This window comes from Prionailurus bengalensis, chromosome C1, assembly GCF_016509475.1.
Source record: "Prionailurus bengalensis isolate Pbe53 chromosome C1, Fcat_Pben_1.1_paternal_pri, whole genome shotgun sequence".
Lineage (NCBI taxonomy): Eukaryota > Metazoa > Chordata > Mammalia > Carnivora > Felidae > Prionailurus > Prionailurus bengalensis.
In genome coordinates, this window is record NC_057345.1 from 11034942 (window position 1) to 11052379 (window position 17438).

A 17438-nucleotide genomic window follows, 5' to 3' on the forward strand; every position below is an offset into this window, starting at 1 on the left:
GCTCCTTTCCCTCCCTGCCTCGGGCACCGCCAGCTGGGGCCTTCAGGGCAGACAGGAGCCTGGCCAGTCCCAAGATGAGGGGGAGCGTGGGTCCTCTTGTGGTTGGGTGGCCTGCAGTCCCGGGGGATGTACCTTTCCTGTCATACTCATCTAGATTCCAATCCTGCCAGATATTTTAGCTGTACTGCCTTGGGCACATTCCTACCTGTCTCTGAGCCATATTTTCCTGCCAAAATGGGAGTGCTTTGCTAGAAATAATGATCATGGCCAATGGTTTTTTTTAGGTCTTCTCTGCAGCAGCCCTGTTCTAAGTGTTTAATTGCAAGGATTCAATGCAGTGACCCACAAGTAGGAGTGAGACAGCACCCAGCAAGTTGAAAGCCCTCGGTTAACATCATTCAGTCCAGTGTATGGGAACAGATGGGACCAATGGAGCTGAGATTTGAACACAGGCCCTTCAGACACCAGAACGTCAGTCATGATACAATATGGCCTTGGTAGCTACACACAGCTCAATAAAATTGATTGATTACAGGCATCACCAAGGAGCCCATATAATCTAGAAACCTCTATGTCTTCCTTCAGAAGTATTTTTAACCATCATTTTTTTTTGTAATTTCTTTAACGTTTATTTATTGAGAGACAGACCGTGAGCACGGGAGGGGCAGAGAGAGAGGAAGACAGAATCCGAAGCAGGCTCCAGGCTCTGAGCCGTCAGCACAGAGCCCGACGCGGGGCTCGAACTCACAAACCGCAAGATCGTGACCCGGGCCGAAGTCGGACGCCTAAGCGACTGAGCCACCCAGGCGCCCCTACCCCCCCCCCCCCATCATTGTTTAATTGCAAGTTACAACTCCCTCTCAGTCCAAGAAATCATAAAGTCTCAAGTTACCGGGGTGTTTTGTTTTGCTTTTGAAATTAAAATGGGACACGCTCCCTTTGAGAGGACGGCGGCACGTTGTGGGGAGGGGAGTCGAGTCCCGATTCAGCAGTTTCTGCTCCGGCGGGTCTGAAAGTCGGCTGTGCTCTGGGTTCAACGTTCTTCACTGAGAGATGACCTCTGAAAGCCGATCGGGCCCCACGGGTTGCTCCAGCTCATGGCCTGCCCGGCGGTAAGCAAGTCTACCCCCTCCACTCGTATTGAGGATGAGAACTGGATTAAAGGCAAGCATAGAGGTGGGGGTGGAGGTAGGGGTGGTGCTCAGGCCTCCCATGAGCCCACCGTCCAGGCAGGTGGTTAGATGAGCCAACGTCCTGGGATAAGGACAGATCAGATCAGCAGCCCAAGAAGGCAGGAGGCCAGGCAGCTGTGGGCGGATGTCAAGGGCCACCCCGGCTCACTCTCGCACTCAGGCACCGTTCTAGGTACTGGTGATCCAGCAGTGAACTAAACAGAATAAAATCCCTGTCCTCGTGGAGCTTAGTTTCTAATGGAGGGTGGGGCAGAGAGATAGACAAATGAGATAAATAAATAAGATAATATGTGAAGTGACAAGCGGTAAGATGAAAAGAAGAGGGATAGAGTGTCAGGGTTTTTATTTTGTTTTGTTCTTGTCTTGTTGCTCCTTCTTCTCTATTGGGTTTTGTTGTTGTTTTTTTTTTTTTAAAGAATTTTAAGTGAGGTGGTATTTGAGTAAAATCTAAAGGAGGTGAAGATCATCTCTGGTGCAAGTAGTTTCTAGGGAGAGGAAACAGTAAGTGCAAAGGCCCTGGGGTAGAAAGGCCTTGGGGAATTGAGCCTGACCCTCCCTGTTCCTGTGAAGCTATTAGTAATCAGGCCCTAGTTTCTGTGGTCACTCCTCAAACTTTATGCCTGGGGTCTTTCTGGTTGTGCGGAATTGACCCAGGCAGAACCTTCCAGGCTGGGTGAGGCCCTGGAAGAGATTTCTATGGAAAGGCTCCAGGGAAGGTCTCTGCAGTTCTACTGCGTAAGTCAGGGGGTTGCCACGCTTGTAACAAATGCACATTCCTGGGCCATGCTCCACATCCGCCTACTCGGGATCTGTGATCGGATCTGTGCCGGGGAATCCGCATTGCTAAAAGCCTCTAGGCATGTTGGAGCATCTTCGCTATACCCATTTCCATGATTTCTCTCTTAGCTCTTGTTCTGATTGACTGGGGTAGAGTCTGCCATATTTCATCTTTCCTAAACGCTTTGAGTTTTTCTTGAGGCACCTTGCCAGCCATTTCCTGCCAGGGATTGGAAGCATTCTCCGGGTAGGCAGTCAGCTGGGCTGTTCTGCTCCCCTGCACAAGGGGCTGGTCTGAAACAGGTGACATGGGGGTGGCGGGAGTTCTTGGGATTTGCATGTTTCCTCCCTCCAGCCCGGTGCCCATGGTGGGGGCTTCAGGGACAGTGGTGACTGATGCAGGTCAACTCTGGGGACCCAGGGGATGTCTGTAGAGAGGAAGAACAAATGAATGAATAAACGTCAGTTTTGACAAGAAAGGGCAGGAACATTGTTAGTGGGGTTGGCGGTTTGGAAATATCCCTTTCCCAGCACATGGGAAAAAAGCCTCATTCTTTCAAAATCGTTCCTTCCACTCCATCCCTCTCCCATCCCCCTCCCATCCCCCTCCCATCCCCCTCCCACCTGGGTGGTGGTCCCCCCCAGCTTACTCTATTTCCTCGTCTGCAGCAGAGAGGACTAGAGATTCGGGGGGGGGGGGGGGCAGGAGCTACCAACCCCTGAGCTTCTCCGGGTTCAGCGCCATCGCCCTCCCACCCCGCCTTCACGCCTCCAGCCAGAGCAAAGGATGGTAGGCAGGAAGGATTCTCGCGTCGGCTCCTTCCTCCCTGGAAAACCGTGGCCTATCTCTGTGACCTCGGAGCCTCCGTGTCCCCATCTGTGAAACGGGCCTGGGGAACCCCTGGTGGCGGGCCCGAGGATGCCCCAGGGCGCCGCCGCAGGCTGGGCTCCTCGAGGGCTCGCCCCGCAAGCCACCGCCGGGGACCCCACGCCTCCAGCCCCCGCCCGCCGCGCAGGCCACGCCCCTCACGGCGGCCCGGCGGCGTTGCCATGGCGACGCACGTACACAGGCCGGGCTGGCGCGCGGGGTGCTGGCTGCCGGCTGGAGACTCCGCGGGAGCGCGGCCAGGCCGCCTCGCCCGGGGAGCGGGCCGGGCGCCTCCCGAGCCCGCGGGGCTCTCGGAGGGCGACTGGGCGTGGGCTTCTCCCTCCGGCCAGGTGAGTGCGGCACCGGGAGGAGGCAGCGGGCGGAGACCTGGGGCCCCGACCGGGTCGGCCCTGCGAGGTCAAGAGCTTGGAGAGGAGGCTCGGGACCCGGCCCCACCCAACCCGAGCTCGAACTCCTCTCCGGTCCACACTTGGGTCCCCGGGAGCACCCCAGAGCAGGTGTCCCGACAGCAGTCCGTCCTCCCTAAAATGCAGGCCCCCCACCCACTCTGCCTCCGGAAGTAGCCTGCGCGGGAGCTTCCAGAACCTTCCTTGGCACCACATGTGCCGCTTTAAGCTATCCGATGGGGTACAGCCGGGGATAGCGGGGTGCCCTTTGGTTCCCCTGATTTAGGGGCAACACCCACCCGGTGGTCAGAGATCCCCCTGCCCCAACCTTCCCTTCCTTGAGGAACTTCTGCAGCTCCCAGGACACTGAAGACCTGTAGCCCTCACCAGAAATATTGCTTCTCTAGCCCGATTCTGAGGCATCCGAAGTGGTCCGGAGGGATGCAGGGCAGGTGACTGAGGTTCTTTTGCTCTTTCCTATGTCTGGTGCTTCAGGGCACTAAGAACGAATTTACAGAGTTTAACACGTTTCAAATTACTTTCTACCGTGTTTTCAGGCAGGGGAGTGACTGCACAGGGCAAGATGAAGGTGGAGAAATATCGTCCAACCCAAAAGCTACAGATAGAATTTAGGTTTTCCAAGAAGGATGTCTAAGGCAGACGCTGAATAGGGAGATTCGTAGCCAACTGGCCGCACAGATTTGCTTTGATGTGCCGTTTGTATTTCCCTTCATTCGGCTAGTGTTTATTGAGCACCTACTGTGTGTCAGACACTGCTCCAGGTGCTGGAGATGGGGTAACCAGCAAAACTGCCAGGAACTGCAAAGGGTCTGAGGTTTTACCTTGTGTGTGAGCTAGTAAGTTAGCCTGGCCAGCTTATAGATGCTGGCAGAGGACACAGGACAAAATTGGCCAATGCCTTTGCTCCAAAGATGGGTACCAACACGAGATACCCATGAAGAATTGTCCCTTAACAAAAACAACACAGTTCTGGCTCTCCTGGAGCACACATCTCAGTGAAAGGGAAACAAGCAACAAACACAACTAAAGAAAGGAACAAGAAAATGTCAGAGAGGGATGAGTACAAGGAAGGAAGCGAGGCTACGTGGCAGGTGGCCACAAGGAGGGACATCTGAGCAGAGAGAAGGCGCCAGCCCTGGGAACCTCTGGGGTGAGAGCTAAAACTCAGACATGCACCTGGCCCAAGTCCTGGGGTTCAGTTTAGTGGCATTTCCCGTGGTTTTCCTGCAGAAGAGACGTTTCTCCCAGGTTTGCGTCAGGTTTGAACGTGTGGCTTGACAACGTGGTCCTCTGCAGCCAAAGTAAATAACTGAAGTCATTTGATGACAACAGAGCATGGTTCTTTTGGAAGAGGAGATGCCTATCCCCTTCTGTTAGTGACAGTGAACTTAACAAAATGTATCTCTCACTCTGTGAGGTCATCAATACTTATGAGGCATCTGTAGCTCTCGGAGCTTACAAATAGAAAATAAACTCTCTGGCTTATTTTTATTTCTCTTACTCCCCCCAACACCCGTGGGGTCTTTTCTTCCTTTCAGGGGGTGGAATCCTGGTTGTCAAGGACTCTCTGTTACTGCACATCCCAAGGGTCAACGGACAGTGCAGCTCCCCCCAGCCCGCTCTGCCCCACCCAGCATTAGCGGAGTCATGCCGAAGGCTGAGCTGCGGGCGGATGGTCCAGCAGTTACATGCAGAGGCTCAGAGTTGCCTCCCTGACACTTGCCGCTGAGTGACCCTAATCTCTCCGAGTCTCAGAGGGACTGTAGAGTGGGACAGTACCAATATACCTACCCCGCAGGGTTGTGCTGAGGTTGAAAAGAAGCAGTTGTGTGTAAGAGGATAGCACAGTACCTGGCACTTAGTAGGGATTCAATAGTTGATGATGGAGACGTCGATGAAGGGTGGAACCAGACCCGAGACTCTGTACGGTCACAACGAGAGGGTCTTTGTTTTTCTCCGCAGTCCGACAGCTTCACGTGTCAGGGACCGTTCAGTTGAAAAGAGAGGGACTTCCGTTCCTTGGCCCGGCCGTGGCGATGGGGGACGTCACACTGTGTGACTGGACGTATCTCGAATCAGAATCCAAGCACCATCCATATGAATTATTAGCGTTTGGGATCCTACTGAAGTCACTGACATTTTTCCATGTGAGGAAACCAGTGTAGAACTTACTTTGAAATGCATCAGGCGATAAAATGGTTAGGTGAATGGACGGATGGGTGGAGGTGTGGTACAGCAAAAATAGTGAAATGTCACTTGTAGGATCTAGGTGGTGGACAGGAAGGAGTTCTTTCAGCGGTCCTGCATCTTGGACATCTTCCTAATAAAACATTGGGGGAACATAGGTGCAGAGCCCTGATCAGATCTCCAAGCTAGCGTCTTAATCCTTTGCCTTTCATGGGGCGCCTGGGTGGCGCAGTCGGTTAAGCGTCCGACTTCAGCCAGGTCACGATCTCGCGGTCCGTGAGTTCGAGCCCCGCGTCAGGCTCTGGGCTGATGGCTCAGAGCCTGGAGCCTGTTTCTGATTCTGTGTCTCCCTCTCTCTCTGCCCCACCCCTGTTCATGCTCTGTCTCTCTCTGTCCCAAAAATAAATAAATGTTGAAAAAAAAATTAAAAAAAAAAATCCTTTGCCTTTCAAAGTCACCCCTCTTCCCTCAAGTGTATCAAGGAACGGAGTGACTCACGATGATTCAGAGAAAGTATCATTTAAAGTCCATTCCCTCACCGACTGACTCATCAGTTTCAGGAATTCTGTAGAAGCTTAGAATTCTTTAGCTCCAAGATTTGGGACAATAATAATAATAGGACAGATGTCCACTCTGAATGCTTCACACGTATGTTTGCATTTCATCCTCATGGAACCCTTCGGGGTACAGAGTATTATTAACCCCGTTTTACAGATGAGGAAACTGAGGCATGGAGAGAGAAGTAACTCACCCAAAGTCACAGAGCTAGTAGGGGGCGGGCTAGGAACACGATTACTTGCTGTGTCAGATAACTCCCCTTGTGCTTCATGGGAGGCGCACAGCGATTATCAGTGGAATTCAGATTTGTCGTTGGGTTTTTTCAGCTACTGGTGGTTTGTGCTCCGAGTCACGTAAAAAAAAAAAAAAAAAAAAAAGTCTCCTGTCTGATTTGTCAGAACCAAGCTCATCTTCGTTAAATGTCACTGTTTAAAAGGGGAGTCTCAGAAATCTGCAGAATCAAAAGTGTGATCATTGGGGAAGTCCGTCTACCTTCCCCTACCCCTGCCGATTTCTCCTTGGAACAATACGGTGCGTTTCGTCCCGTTCGCAATGTGGTGGTGTTGAGTAACCAGAAGACTGCATTTTCCTAACGGAGTTTTTTCTGAAAACCTTATACAGGGAAAGCAGAGAGTATGAAAGCCTACCTAAAGAGCGCAGAAGGCTTTCTTGTCCTGAATAAAAGCACTACTGTTGGAAGGCATGAAGACTCCGACCTTGTGTTAGAGGTGAGAGCTGTTCCCGCCGCTCCCAGCACCTCCCCCCGCCCCCCTCCACGCAGCCTTACTGTTCTTGTGGATTCCAGGCTCTTCTAAAGCGCACCCTCTGGCTTACATCTGTGCTTCACGTGCTGCCAGTAACCCAACTGCCGAATATATTGGGTCTTCCCAGCATATGTAGCAGAGATTGGTATGAGGCAAAGTGTGATGTGCCGTCTGTCCTCTGCTGGCCACGTGTACAGATGTCCCACCCATTGTCCCCTCCCCAGCACCCATTTAGAAGGGGGGCATGGAGCAGGTGTCTGACCCCTGCTCTGGGCCTGACAGCGAGGGCCGTCTGAAGTACCTGGCTTGGGCAATGGCCTCTCGCCCTTTCTAGAGCTTTCGGAGACTGTTGTGATGTGTATAACATTTTGAAAATGTTATGTAAATGGATTATACCCCAGGTGACCTTTTGAGGTCGTTTGTGGTTTTTTTTTTCCCCCTCACTCAGCATAATGTCCTTGAGATCACCTGTTATTTTTTATTGTTGAGTAATATCCCGTGGTATAGATGTTGAGTAATATTCCATTTGTTTAACCGTTCACGTATTGAAGGGCATTCTGGTTGTTTCTAATTTGGGGGCTGTTACGGATAAATCTGCTTATGAACATTTGTGCACAGGTTTCTGTGTGAACGCAAGTTTTTATTCCTCTGGGATAAATGCTCGGGAGGGTGCTTGCTGGATCATATGGTGAGTGTATGGTTTCCAAAGAAAGTGCCAGACTGTTGTCCAGAGCGGCTGGACCATTTTGCATTCCCACCAGCGGTGTATGAGACACGGTTTCCCTGCATCCTCACCAGCAACTCGTGTTATCACTGTCTTTTATTTTACCTGACTTTCGAAAAATAAATTTCAGGTTTTTTGAAGTCTCATGCTTTTCGAATCACGTCTAAGAACATGTCACCGCGTCCTTGATTCCCGAGGATTTCTCATACATTTTCTTCTGAAAGCTTTATAGATATTTTATGTTTAAACCTATGCGCCATTTTGAGTTCGTTTTTGTATATGATGCGAGATTTCAGTCCGGGTTCATTTTGATTGCATGTGGATATGACGTGGCTCCAGCACCATTTGTTGGAAAGACCATCCTTTCTCCGTTGGACTCCTTTGGAAACTGTCAAAAAACACTTAGCCATACTTGTGGGGGGAGCTGTTTCTGAGATTCCTGTTACGTTTCGTGGATCTAGGTGTCTGTCCCTCTACCAATACGACGTGGTCTTCGTTACTGTAGTTATGCGAAGTCTTGAATCGGGTAGAGCGGTTCCTCCCACTTTATTTTTCTTTTTTAAAAAAATGTCTCTTTACCTATTTTAATTCTTTTGCCTTTCCACACAAATTTTAGTAGAAGCTTGTCTATATATACAAAATATCTTGCTGGAATTTTCTTTATTTTTTTGAAAATTTTTTGGGGCACCTGGGTGGCTCCGTCGGGTAAGCGTCCGACTTCGGCTCAGGTCACGATCTCGCGGTCCGTGAGTTCGAGCCCCGCGTCGGGCTCTGGGCTGATGGCTCAGAGCCTGGAGCCTGCTTCCGATTCTGTGTCTCCCTCTCTCTTTGCCCCTCCCCCGTTCATGCTCTGTCCCTCTCTGTCCCAAAAATAAATGTTGAAAAAAAAAAAAATTAAAAAAAAAAAAATGTCTCTTTACCTATTTTAATTCTTTTGCCTTTCCACACAAATTTTAGTAGAAGCTTGTCTATATATACAAAATATCTTGCTGGAATTTTCTTTATTTTTTTGAAAATTTTTTGGGGCGCCTGGGTGGCTCCGTCGGGTAAGCGTCCGACTTCGGCTCAGGTCACGATCTCGCGGTCCGTGAGTTCGAGCCCCGCGTCGGGCTCTGGGCTGATGGCTCGGAGCCTGGAGCCTGTTTCCGATTCTGTGTCTCCTTCTCTCTCTGCCCTTGCCCCGTTCGTGCTCTGTCTCTCTCTGTCTCAAAAATAAATAAAAACATTAAAAATTTTTTTTTTAAGTTTTTTAAGTTTATTTATCTATTTTGAGAGAGACAGAGAGCATGAGAGGGGGAGGGGCAGAGAGAGAGAGGGAGGGGAGAGAGAGAGAATCCCAACCAGGCTCCATGCTGCCAGCACAGAGCCCAATTCAGGGCTCAGACCCACAAAACTGTGGGATCATAACTTGCGGCAAAATCGAGAGTCAGATGCTTAACCAACTGAGCCACCCAGGTGTCCCTCTTGCTGGAATTTTAATGGGAATTGTGTATAAGCCTATAATCAGTATGAGAATTGATATCTTTTCTATATTGTCTTCCAATCCATGAACATGGTATGTCTCTCCTTTTTCTCAGGGGGTCTTTGATTTCTTCCACAAATACTCTGTCATTTTTAGCATACCAGCGCTGTGCATGTTTTGCTAGATATATACTTAAATATCTTATCTTTTTTTAAATGATTATAAGTGATGTTATATTGTTGGGGCACCTGGGTGGGTCGGTTAGTTAAGCATCTGACTTCAGCTCAGTTCATGATCTCACCGTTCATGAGTTCAAGCTCTACATTGGGCTCCCTGCTGACAGCATGGAGGCTGCTTGGGATTCTCTCTCTCTCCTTCTCTCTCTGCCCCTCCCCCACCCTGTCTCTCTCTCAAAATAAATAAACTTGAAAATGGTATTATAGTGTTAATTTGGTGTCCCCATGTTCATTGACAATAGAGAGAAACAATTGATTTTTGTATACTTAAATGATATCTTGCAACTGTAACTGAGCTTTCCAGAAAGTTTTTATAGATTTGTTGGGATTTTATATATAAACAGTCGTGCCATCTACAAATAAAAACAGTTTTATTTCTCCTTTCAGGAAAGGAGATCTGAATACCCTTAATTTCATTTTTTTTGCTTTATTGCACTGGCTAGCACTCTGTTGCATAAAAGTGTTAAGAGCAATGTAAATCTTTATACTTTTGCCTTTTCCTAGTTTCTGAGAGTGTTCATCATAAACTCTCAGACTTAAAAATAAGTCAGTGGACCTCCCCTTGAGGTTCTCATCCATGGTGTGGTCTCCCTACAAGGACACAGAAAACCCGTTCAGTGCACAGTCAGGGTAAAGAAAAAGAATTGCAGATTCTTCTTTATCATAACAAGGGACAGGTCTTGGGTAGTTTTATTTCTTGTCTGGCCAAGGTAGAAATAGAGATCTGTGTTTTGAACCTGAGTATGATATTAGAAAACTATAATAATGTTTAAAAGCTCAGGCTTTGGGGGCGCCTGGGTGGCTCAGTCGGTTGAGCATCTGACTTCAGGTCATGATCTCCCGGTCTGTGAGTTGGAGCCCCATGTCGGGCTCTGGGCTGACAGCTCAGAGCCTGGAGCCTGCTTTGGACTCTGTCTCCCTCTCTCTGCCCATTCCCCACTCATTCTCTCTCTTTCTTTCTCTCTCTCTCTCTGTCTCTCTCTCTCTTAAAAATAAATAAACACTTTAAAAAAATTAAAAGCACAGGCTTTGGAGATAGACAGGCCTGAGTTTGAATCTCACTAAGTCACTTGCTGGTTGTGTGACTTGAAGCAAATGACGTGATCTCTCTGAGTTCATTTTCCCTGCCTATAAGCCACTTACCTGACAGGATCGTTGTGAGAATTAAGTGAGAAATGCACAGAAAGTGCCTGGCACGTGTTTCTAACTAAGTGACACCACGGTCATTATTATGGGCTCATAAAATGGAGACTGAGAAGAATCCTCAAAAGTGCACAGACAGGGGCGAGACGAGGAACCATATGGAAAAAGGAACTAATGAGGACAATTTTTACACAGACAGGAATTGAGTTGCATTCACCGTATAAAAATAATTGACTGCCTCCCGCTCCTCAGACTTAGTTTAAGAAGTAAGTCACCACCGCCAGCCACAGTCGCACTGATTTATGAAGCAATCAGCTGTGTTTCCAGAGGCACAAGCTTATATTGGCTCCCCAGAGAACAGATGACACACGAGTTGCCAAATATTTTGTGAGCAGACTTTTGATGGGTGCTTCTATCTGCTCTTAGACAAATCCTCTTCCCAAAGCTTAAATGGATTTGGGAGAGGAGATTTACTTTGAAAAGGGTTGTAGGGACACTGGTCCATTTTGAACAACTGGAACCTGCAGACGTGACAGCATTTTCTAGTCTCATAAAACAAGACAAAGTGAAAATCGCTTCTCTGCTGACTTCCTTGGGTCTTTCTGATTAGAAGAATCACCCTTGGGGACACCCGGGTGGCTCAGTCGGTTAAGCGTCCGACTTCGGCTCAGGTCGTGATCTCGCAGTCCGTGGGTTTGAGTCCCGCCTCGGGCTCTGTGCTGACAGCTCGGAGCCTGGAGCCTGCTTCCGATTCTGTGTCTCCCTCTCTCTCTGCCCCTCCCCCACGTGCACTCTGTCTCTCTCAAAGATAAATAAGCATTTTAAAAAATCAAAAAAAAAAAAAAAAAAGAATCGCCCTTGGTTAGCTATGGTCCACGCTGAGGCATAATTCAACAGTCGATTTATAGTTCATGTTATTTGTGCTACTATAGGTCATTCCCCTAAACAAAGTTCAGAAATCCATATTAATAAAAAGCCTTCTTCAAAATTAGGCAGAGGGCACAGCCAGCAAATAAAAATGATTGTTTTACTTACCTGAGTAAGTCCTAAAGAATAGGCAGTCATACTTCTCGAGATTTAGACTCAACTGGCCAGGCTGACAGATTGTTCTGGTCACCGATGTTGCCACCATTCGCTTCTTCTGATAACAGAAGGCAGTTACGTGCTTATTGTTTTAAAAAAACTGGGAGGGGGCACCTGGGTGGCGCAGTCGGTTAAGCGTCCGACTTCAGCCAGGTCACAATCTCACGGTCCGTGAGTTCGAGCCCCGCGTCGGGCTCTGGGCTGATGGCTCGGAGCCTGGAGCCTGTTTCCGATTCTGTGTCTCCCTCTCTCTCTGCCTCTCCCCTGCTCATGCTCTGTCTCTCTCTCCTTCAAAAATAAATTAAAAAAATGATTACAAGGGGCGCCTGGGTGGCGTAGTCGGTTAAGCGTCCGACCTCAGCCAGGTCACGATCTCGCAGTCTGGGAGTTCGAGCCCCGCGTCGGGCTCTGGGCTGATGGCTCAGAGCCTGGATCCTGTTTCCGATTCTGCGTCTCCCTCTCTCTCTGCCCCTCGCCCGTTCATGCTCTGTCTCTCTCTGTCCCAAAAATAAATAAACGTTGAAAAAAAAAATTAAAAAAAAAAAAACTGGGAGAAAGCAAAGTGTAAGGGAGAAAATAAAAATCACGTGTAATCCTCTGGCTCAGGGAAAAATCAATATTGATATTTGCAGGGTTTCGCCCTGCAGACCTTTCTCTGTATCCTGTAAGGAGTTTGGTTCCCCGACGGCAATAGGAAGCCTGTGTTGGCGGGGCCAGGTTTTACCCCTGTTATCACTCATTCCTTCCACAAATATTTACCTGGAGCCTCAGCACTGAGGCAAACCTGGGGATAAGGCAATGGCAGAATCAGGCATGGTCCGTGCAATCAGAAAGCTGCCAGGAGAGAGACACAGAAGTCAGGGGATCCCACAGAGACATGTGTTGTTTTAGTCACACTGGGGCTCTAAAGAAAAGGAACATGGAGGATAAGGACAACTTAATGGGCAAGAGGGAAAGGGAAGGACACGTGCAAAGGCCCTGGGGTAGAGGAGCGTATTGTGAGCCCAAGGGACTGAGAGAAAACCAGTGTGTCCAGAAGGAAGAGTGGGAAGGAAGAGAGCTTAAGAAATGAGTAGGCCTCCTTCAGGCCACCCTGTCTGAAGAGTATGGGAAGAAACCGGGGTATTCTGAGCAAGGGAGGCGACCTCCATTTTGGAAGTTTTGAAAGGACCAGCCTGGCTGCCACACACAGACCAGCAACAAGGGGCTCCGTTCAGAATCTCCCCTCTCGCGCTTCACACCGTTCAAAAGCCTCCGCCTTGCTCGTTTCAGACATAAACCTCGCGAATTTTAGTTTGTGTGATTGGCTGTGGCCTGGGAACTGTGAGTTTTGGAGTTTAGAGCTGTTACTCAGACTCCGCCGAGAAAGGGGCTCAGTTCTTCCAGAGTGAAGAAATCCTGCCAGCCCGTAGTTGTCGAATTTTCCGCACGTGTCCGAGTGCTTGTGAAACGTGAACCCCTAGACATGCTGCCCCGCTGGGAATCTTCACCTGAGACACGCTCCCCAGACTCAGGTCGGGAGTGGGGTCCCGTGGAGATGGCTCCAGGATCGTGCTTCAGCGCCCTCCCTCGCTCCTCGGCCACCCGTGGCTCCCCCCTCGTGATGCTGGGTGGGAGCCCCTGTGTCGACGGAGGAGCGTGCATGCTGTTCCAGTGAACTCTGTTTAGAGGCGAGGAGAAGGAAGAGCTCAACAGTGGGCAGCCGACCCACCCCAGCCCCTCCCCGAGAACTCACCCGGCCACACCGGGGAGGTTTCTGAATCACCTCCAACACCGAGCTATGGAACAGCCCAAGGCAGCGCAGCGCTGTGGCCGGGAGGGTGGGGGGTGAAGGAGCAGAGCAAAGGACCAAAATAACCGGGGTGGGGGGTGGGGAATGCTTGCTCCGCCCTGGCCTGTCCGCCCTGGGTGCACAGCGCCCTACCAGCTGGCTCCTTCCCGATGGGAACAGTCTCGCGTGCTGCACCCCCTTCTCGCGGGGGATCTCAGGATCACGGAGCAAGACGGATCTAACACACACCCCAGCACCCAGACAGCCGGTTGACGCTTGTCCCTTTGGCTCCTGCCAGTTCTGGGCTGCCTCTTGGAAAAGAACCATCATCATGAGTTCGAGCCCCACATCGGGCTGTCTGCTGTCAGCACAGAGCCTGCGTCCGATCCTCTGTACCCCCTTCTCTGCCCCTCCCCTGCTTATGCTCTCTCTCTCTCAAAAATAAAATAAACATAAAAAAAAACAACCATCAGAGCCTACAACGTATTCTTGTTTATTATTATTAAACAAGGCTGCGGTGATTGTCCCCTTGTTTACGTCGTTTCTCAGACGTGTGGGTGTATCTGCTGTGTCAAAGGCCACGAACATGTGTGCCTCATAGGCCACCAGGGGTCCACCGACATGGTGTCCCTGCCAGAACGGACGCCCGTTTCCCAACCCTCCCCGGTGCGTGCTGTCTACCGATTGGATCTCCACTGACCTAACAGGTGACACATCGCGCCCGTGTCATTCCAATTTGTGCTTCTCTTATGAGCGAACCCCTGCGTGTTGAGAGACGGGGCGACAGGTGGACCTGGTCCGGAGAAGCATTCTCACCCCTGCTCAGAAATCCCCTGAAGATCACAGCCCGGACACAGAGCAGGTCTCCTCTGTCCTCGGGAAACTCTTCCCTCCCCTGTTGGAGAGCTGGCAGCCGGAACCCGGGGCCGGTCTCATCGATCACTTCCCACCACAGCCATTTATGAACCTACCTTCCCTCCGGCAGGTGGAGGGCTTCCAGGGGGGATAAAGCTCATAGAAAAGGGCTGATCGCATTTTGCTCGCTTTTTAAAAATTATTTATTTATTTTTTTTTATCGCGGCAAAGTGCACATGACACAGAAGTTTCCATCTTGCCATTTCTTCAGAGTACAGCTCAGCGGCATTAAATGCATTTACCTGGTGTGGCCATCACCCCCATCTGCCTCCAGAGCTCCCCGTCTTGCAAAACCCTGTCCCCCTCCGCCAGCCCTGGCCACCACCCTTCTGGTTTCTGTCTGTGTGAATCTGACCGCGGTAGGTGCTCATGTAAGTGGACTCAGACAGCTTCTGCCCTCTTGTGGTTCATCTGTGGCGTATATTCCATGGCGTGTTTTCAGCACATTTTGCTTATCGGCTCCTCTGTCAGTGGATGCCCGGGTTGTTTGCACCTCTGGGCTGTTGTAAATAACGTCACGAACATGGGCGTACAGATATCTCTTCAAGCCCTTGCTCTCCATTCTTTTGGATGTATACCCAAAGGTGGGCTTGATGGGTCGCACGATAATTCGATTCTTAATTTTTTGAGGAACCACCATATTGTTTTTCACATCAGCTGCACCTTTTTACATTCCCACCGACGGGGCACAAGGTTCCACTCTCTCCACATCCTCGTCAACATTTGTTTTATCCTGGTTTTGTTTTGTTTTCTTTTTAGTTTATTTGTTTATTTTGAGAGAGGGGTGGGGGGGAGGGGGAGAGAGAGAATCTCAAGCAGGCTCCGAGCTGTCAGTGCGGAGCCTGATGCGGGGCTCGATCCCCTGAACCGTGAGATCGTGACCTGAGCCAAAATCGAGAGTCGGATGCTTCACCGACGGAGCCACCCAGGCGCCCCTTATCCTGTTTTTCTGATAGTAGCCATTCCAATGGGCGTGAGGCAGAAGATCACAATCTTTTCGATAACACAAATGATACAAACAGCTACAGCACGCATTCGTAGACTACTTTACCTCCCGTGACTTTATACATATTGTACATCCTGAGTATGTATGCAGAAAATTACATTCTCCAAAACAAAAACAAAAACAAAAACAAAAACCCTGTGGTGTAGGAACTGCTATTATCACTGTTATCCTCACTTAAAGATGTGCAAATGGGAACGCAGAAAGGTCAAGTGAAAAATCACACAGCTGGTCACAGGGGAGGTGGGGGCCAAGTTTCAGATTCCGGGTTGTCTGACTCAGCAGTTCCAGAGAGAAGAAGTTTCATTCCTTGAGTGTAAATTTATATCTGAAATTCCTTCCGAGTTCCCTGGAATATCAAAGTAGCTCACTAAGCTAGGGAGGTTCCGTCGGGTGAAATCCAGAGTGAGGACTGTCCGTGAAACACGACGTGCATATTCTTGTGATTGTCCTTCACGCGACTAGCTGGGGTGGCGCCCTCCAGTGGGGGGTTTGTGTGGGGACGGAATGTTGACGCGGCACCCACTGATCAGGAGCGTGGGGGTTGTGAATTGAAGCCCCCCCCAAGAATCCTCTCGGGGGGTCAGGGAGCTCCTCAGAGAAGGCCAGACTTGAGCTGCTTCTTTAAAGAGAAGCCTGGGGAGGTCTGGGTGGTTCAGTCTGTTCAGTGTCTGACTCTAGATCTCAGCTTAGGTCTTTTTTTTTTTTTTTAAGTTTTTTAATTTATCTTGAGAGAGAGAGAAAGGAGGAGGGGCAGAGAGAGAGAGAGAGAGAAAGAATCCCAAGCAGTCTCTGCACTGTCAGCACAGAGCCCGACACGGGGCTCAAACTCACGAATTGTGAGCTCATGACCTCAGCTGAAACCAAGAGTCAGACGCTTAACCGACTGAGCCACCCCAGGCACCCCTCACCTCAAGGTCTTGATCTCACGGTCATGGGATCAAGCCATGTGTCAGGGTCTGCCCTGAGGGTGGAGCCTTCTTGAGATTCTCTCTCTCTCTCTCTCTCTCTCTCTCTCTCCCCCCCCTGCTTGCACTGGAAGGAAGGAAGGAAGGAAAGAAAGAAAAGAAGGAAAGACAAGGAAGTCTGGGGATTTTCCAGACAGAGCAAGTAGGAAAGGACACCCCAGGTGTTGAAAAAGCATGTGCAAAGGTCCGGAGATGTTTGGGGAACAGTTTGGCTTGGGAGAAAAGGACGAAATGGCATGTTGGTGGTGACATTGCAAAATGGAAGCCAGGCTAAGCACGTGAAGAGGAACCTCCCCCTCACCAAAAGGCTTTTAAGCTGGGGAGGAGTTGGTGATCTTTGTTATTTGGGTGGGAGAAGAGCAGACGGAGTGGCCCCGGGACAGAGCAGTCAAGTGCGTGACCTTGCCCCACAGGGCAGCCGGTTCAGAGCCTGGCTCCGCTCTCATGGGCTGGAGGGTCTCAGACAAGTTATGCAGCTGTTCTCGGCTGCGGTCTTTGTATACGTGCCCCGGGGGTGGTTGCAGGGACCGCGTTTTGAGAGCGAATCACTGTCAAGGGCTTAGATCAGTGCCTGGTGTTGTCAGTACCGTAGTAAATGTGGGCCACTGTATTTGTGTTCTATTTACAACACAGGGGGATGATCTCCTGGTTTTGTACTTCGGAAGTTGGGGTGGACTCAGCTGGTTTCTCTGTCCCTGGGCCCCCAGGTCAAAATCAAGGTGCTCAGTGGACCTGGGCTCTTCCAGAGTCTCCAAGGAGAATCTGCTCCCGGATCTGTTCGGGTGCTTGGCGCAAGTTAACCTGTGCTGTTACGGACTGAGGTCCCCTTTCCGGGCTGGCTGTCAGCGGAAGTGGTTCCCAGCCCGGGAGGCCGCCCGCATTCCGGGCTTGTGGGCCCCTTCACCTTCAAAGCCAGCAGCATTGGCTCAAGGCCTTTTGGTGCTTCAAATCTCTCAGACCCCTGGGGTGCCTGGGTGGCTCAGTCGGTTAAGCGCCCGACTTCGGCTCAGGTCATGATCTCGCGGTTCATGAGTTCGAGCCCCGCGTTGGGCCTTGTGCTGACGGCTCGGAGCCTGGGGCCTGCTTTGGATTCTGCGTCTCCCTCTCTCTCTGCCCCTCCCCACCTCACTCACACTCTCTCAAAAATATTTTTAAAAAAAGAAAACCAACAGATCCCTCTGATCCCCTGTTCTGACTCATCTGTCCAACTCCAGCCAGAGAAAGTTCTTTGCTTTTAAGGGTTCATGGGATTAGATTAGTCGCACCTGGACAGTCCAGGATGCTCTCCCTCTCTTAAGATCACAGACTAGTAACCTTTACATCTGCACGGTCCCTTGTGCCCTGTAACAGAGTGTACT

General features: G+C 50.3%; 1 protein-coding gene and 1 long non-coding RNA gene across 9 annotated transcripts in view; one reads left to right on the top strand and one right to left on the bottom strand.

Moving 5' to 3' along the window:
* Positions 1-1543: 1543 nt before the first annotated feature.
* Positions 1544-2956, bottom strand: LOC122479958. Its single transcript, XR_006296491.1, has 2 exons — positions 2621-2956; positions 1544-2398 (listed from the first exon to the last, which is right to left on the bottom strand). It is a non-coding gene; the product is annotated as an uncharacterized LOC122479958 (long non-coding RNA).
* A 67-nt stretch (positions 2957-3023) lies between these two features.
* The window catches only part of FHAD1 (forkhead associated phosphopeptide binding domain 1), a 121700-nt gene continuing 107285 nt past the window's right edge, over positions 3024-17438 (top strand). For 4 of the 8 annotated variants that reach the window (XM_043573813.1, XM_043573814.1, XM_043573815.1 and 1 more), the window contains exons 1-2: positions 6343-6542; positions 6633-6739. In XM_043573813.1, the coding sequence (XP_043429748.1) occupies positions 6431-6542; positions 6633-6739 (219 nt within the window). In that variant the 5' untranslated portion in view covers positions 6343-6430. Of the gene's footprint in view, positions 3189-6342; positions 6543-6632; positions 6740-17438 lie in introns of those variants that run through there. The other 4 variants (XM_043573816.1, XM_043573819.1, XM_043573818.1 and 1 more) reach the window with 3 other exon arrangements.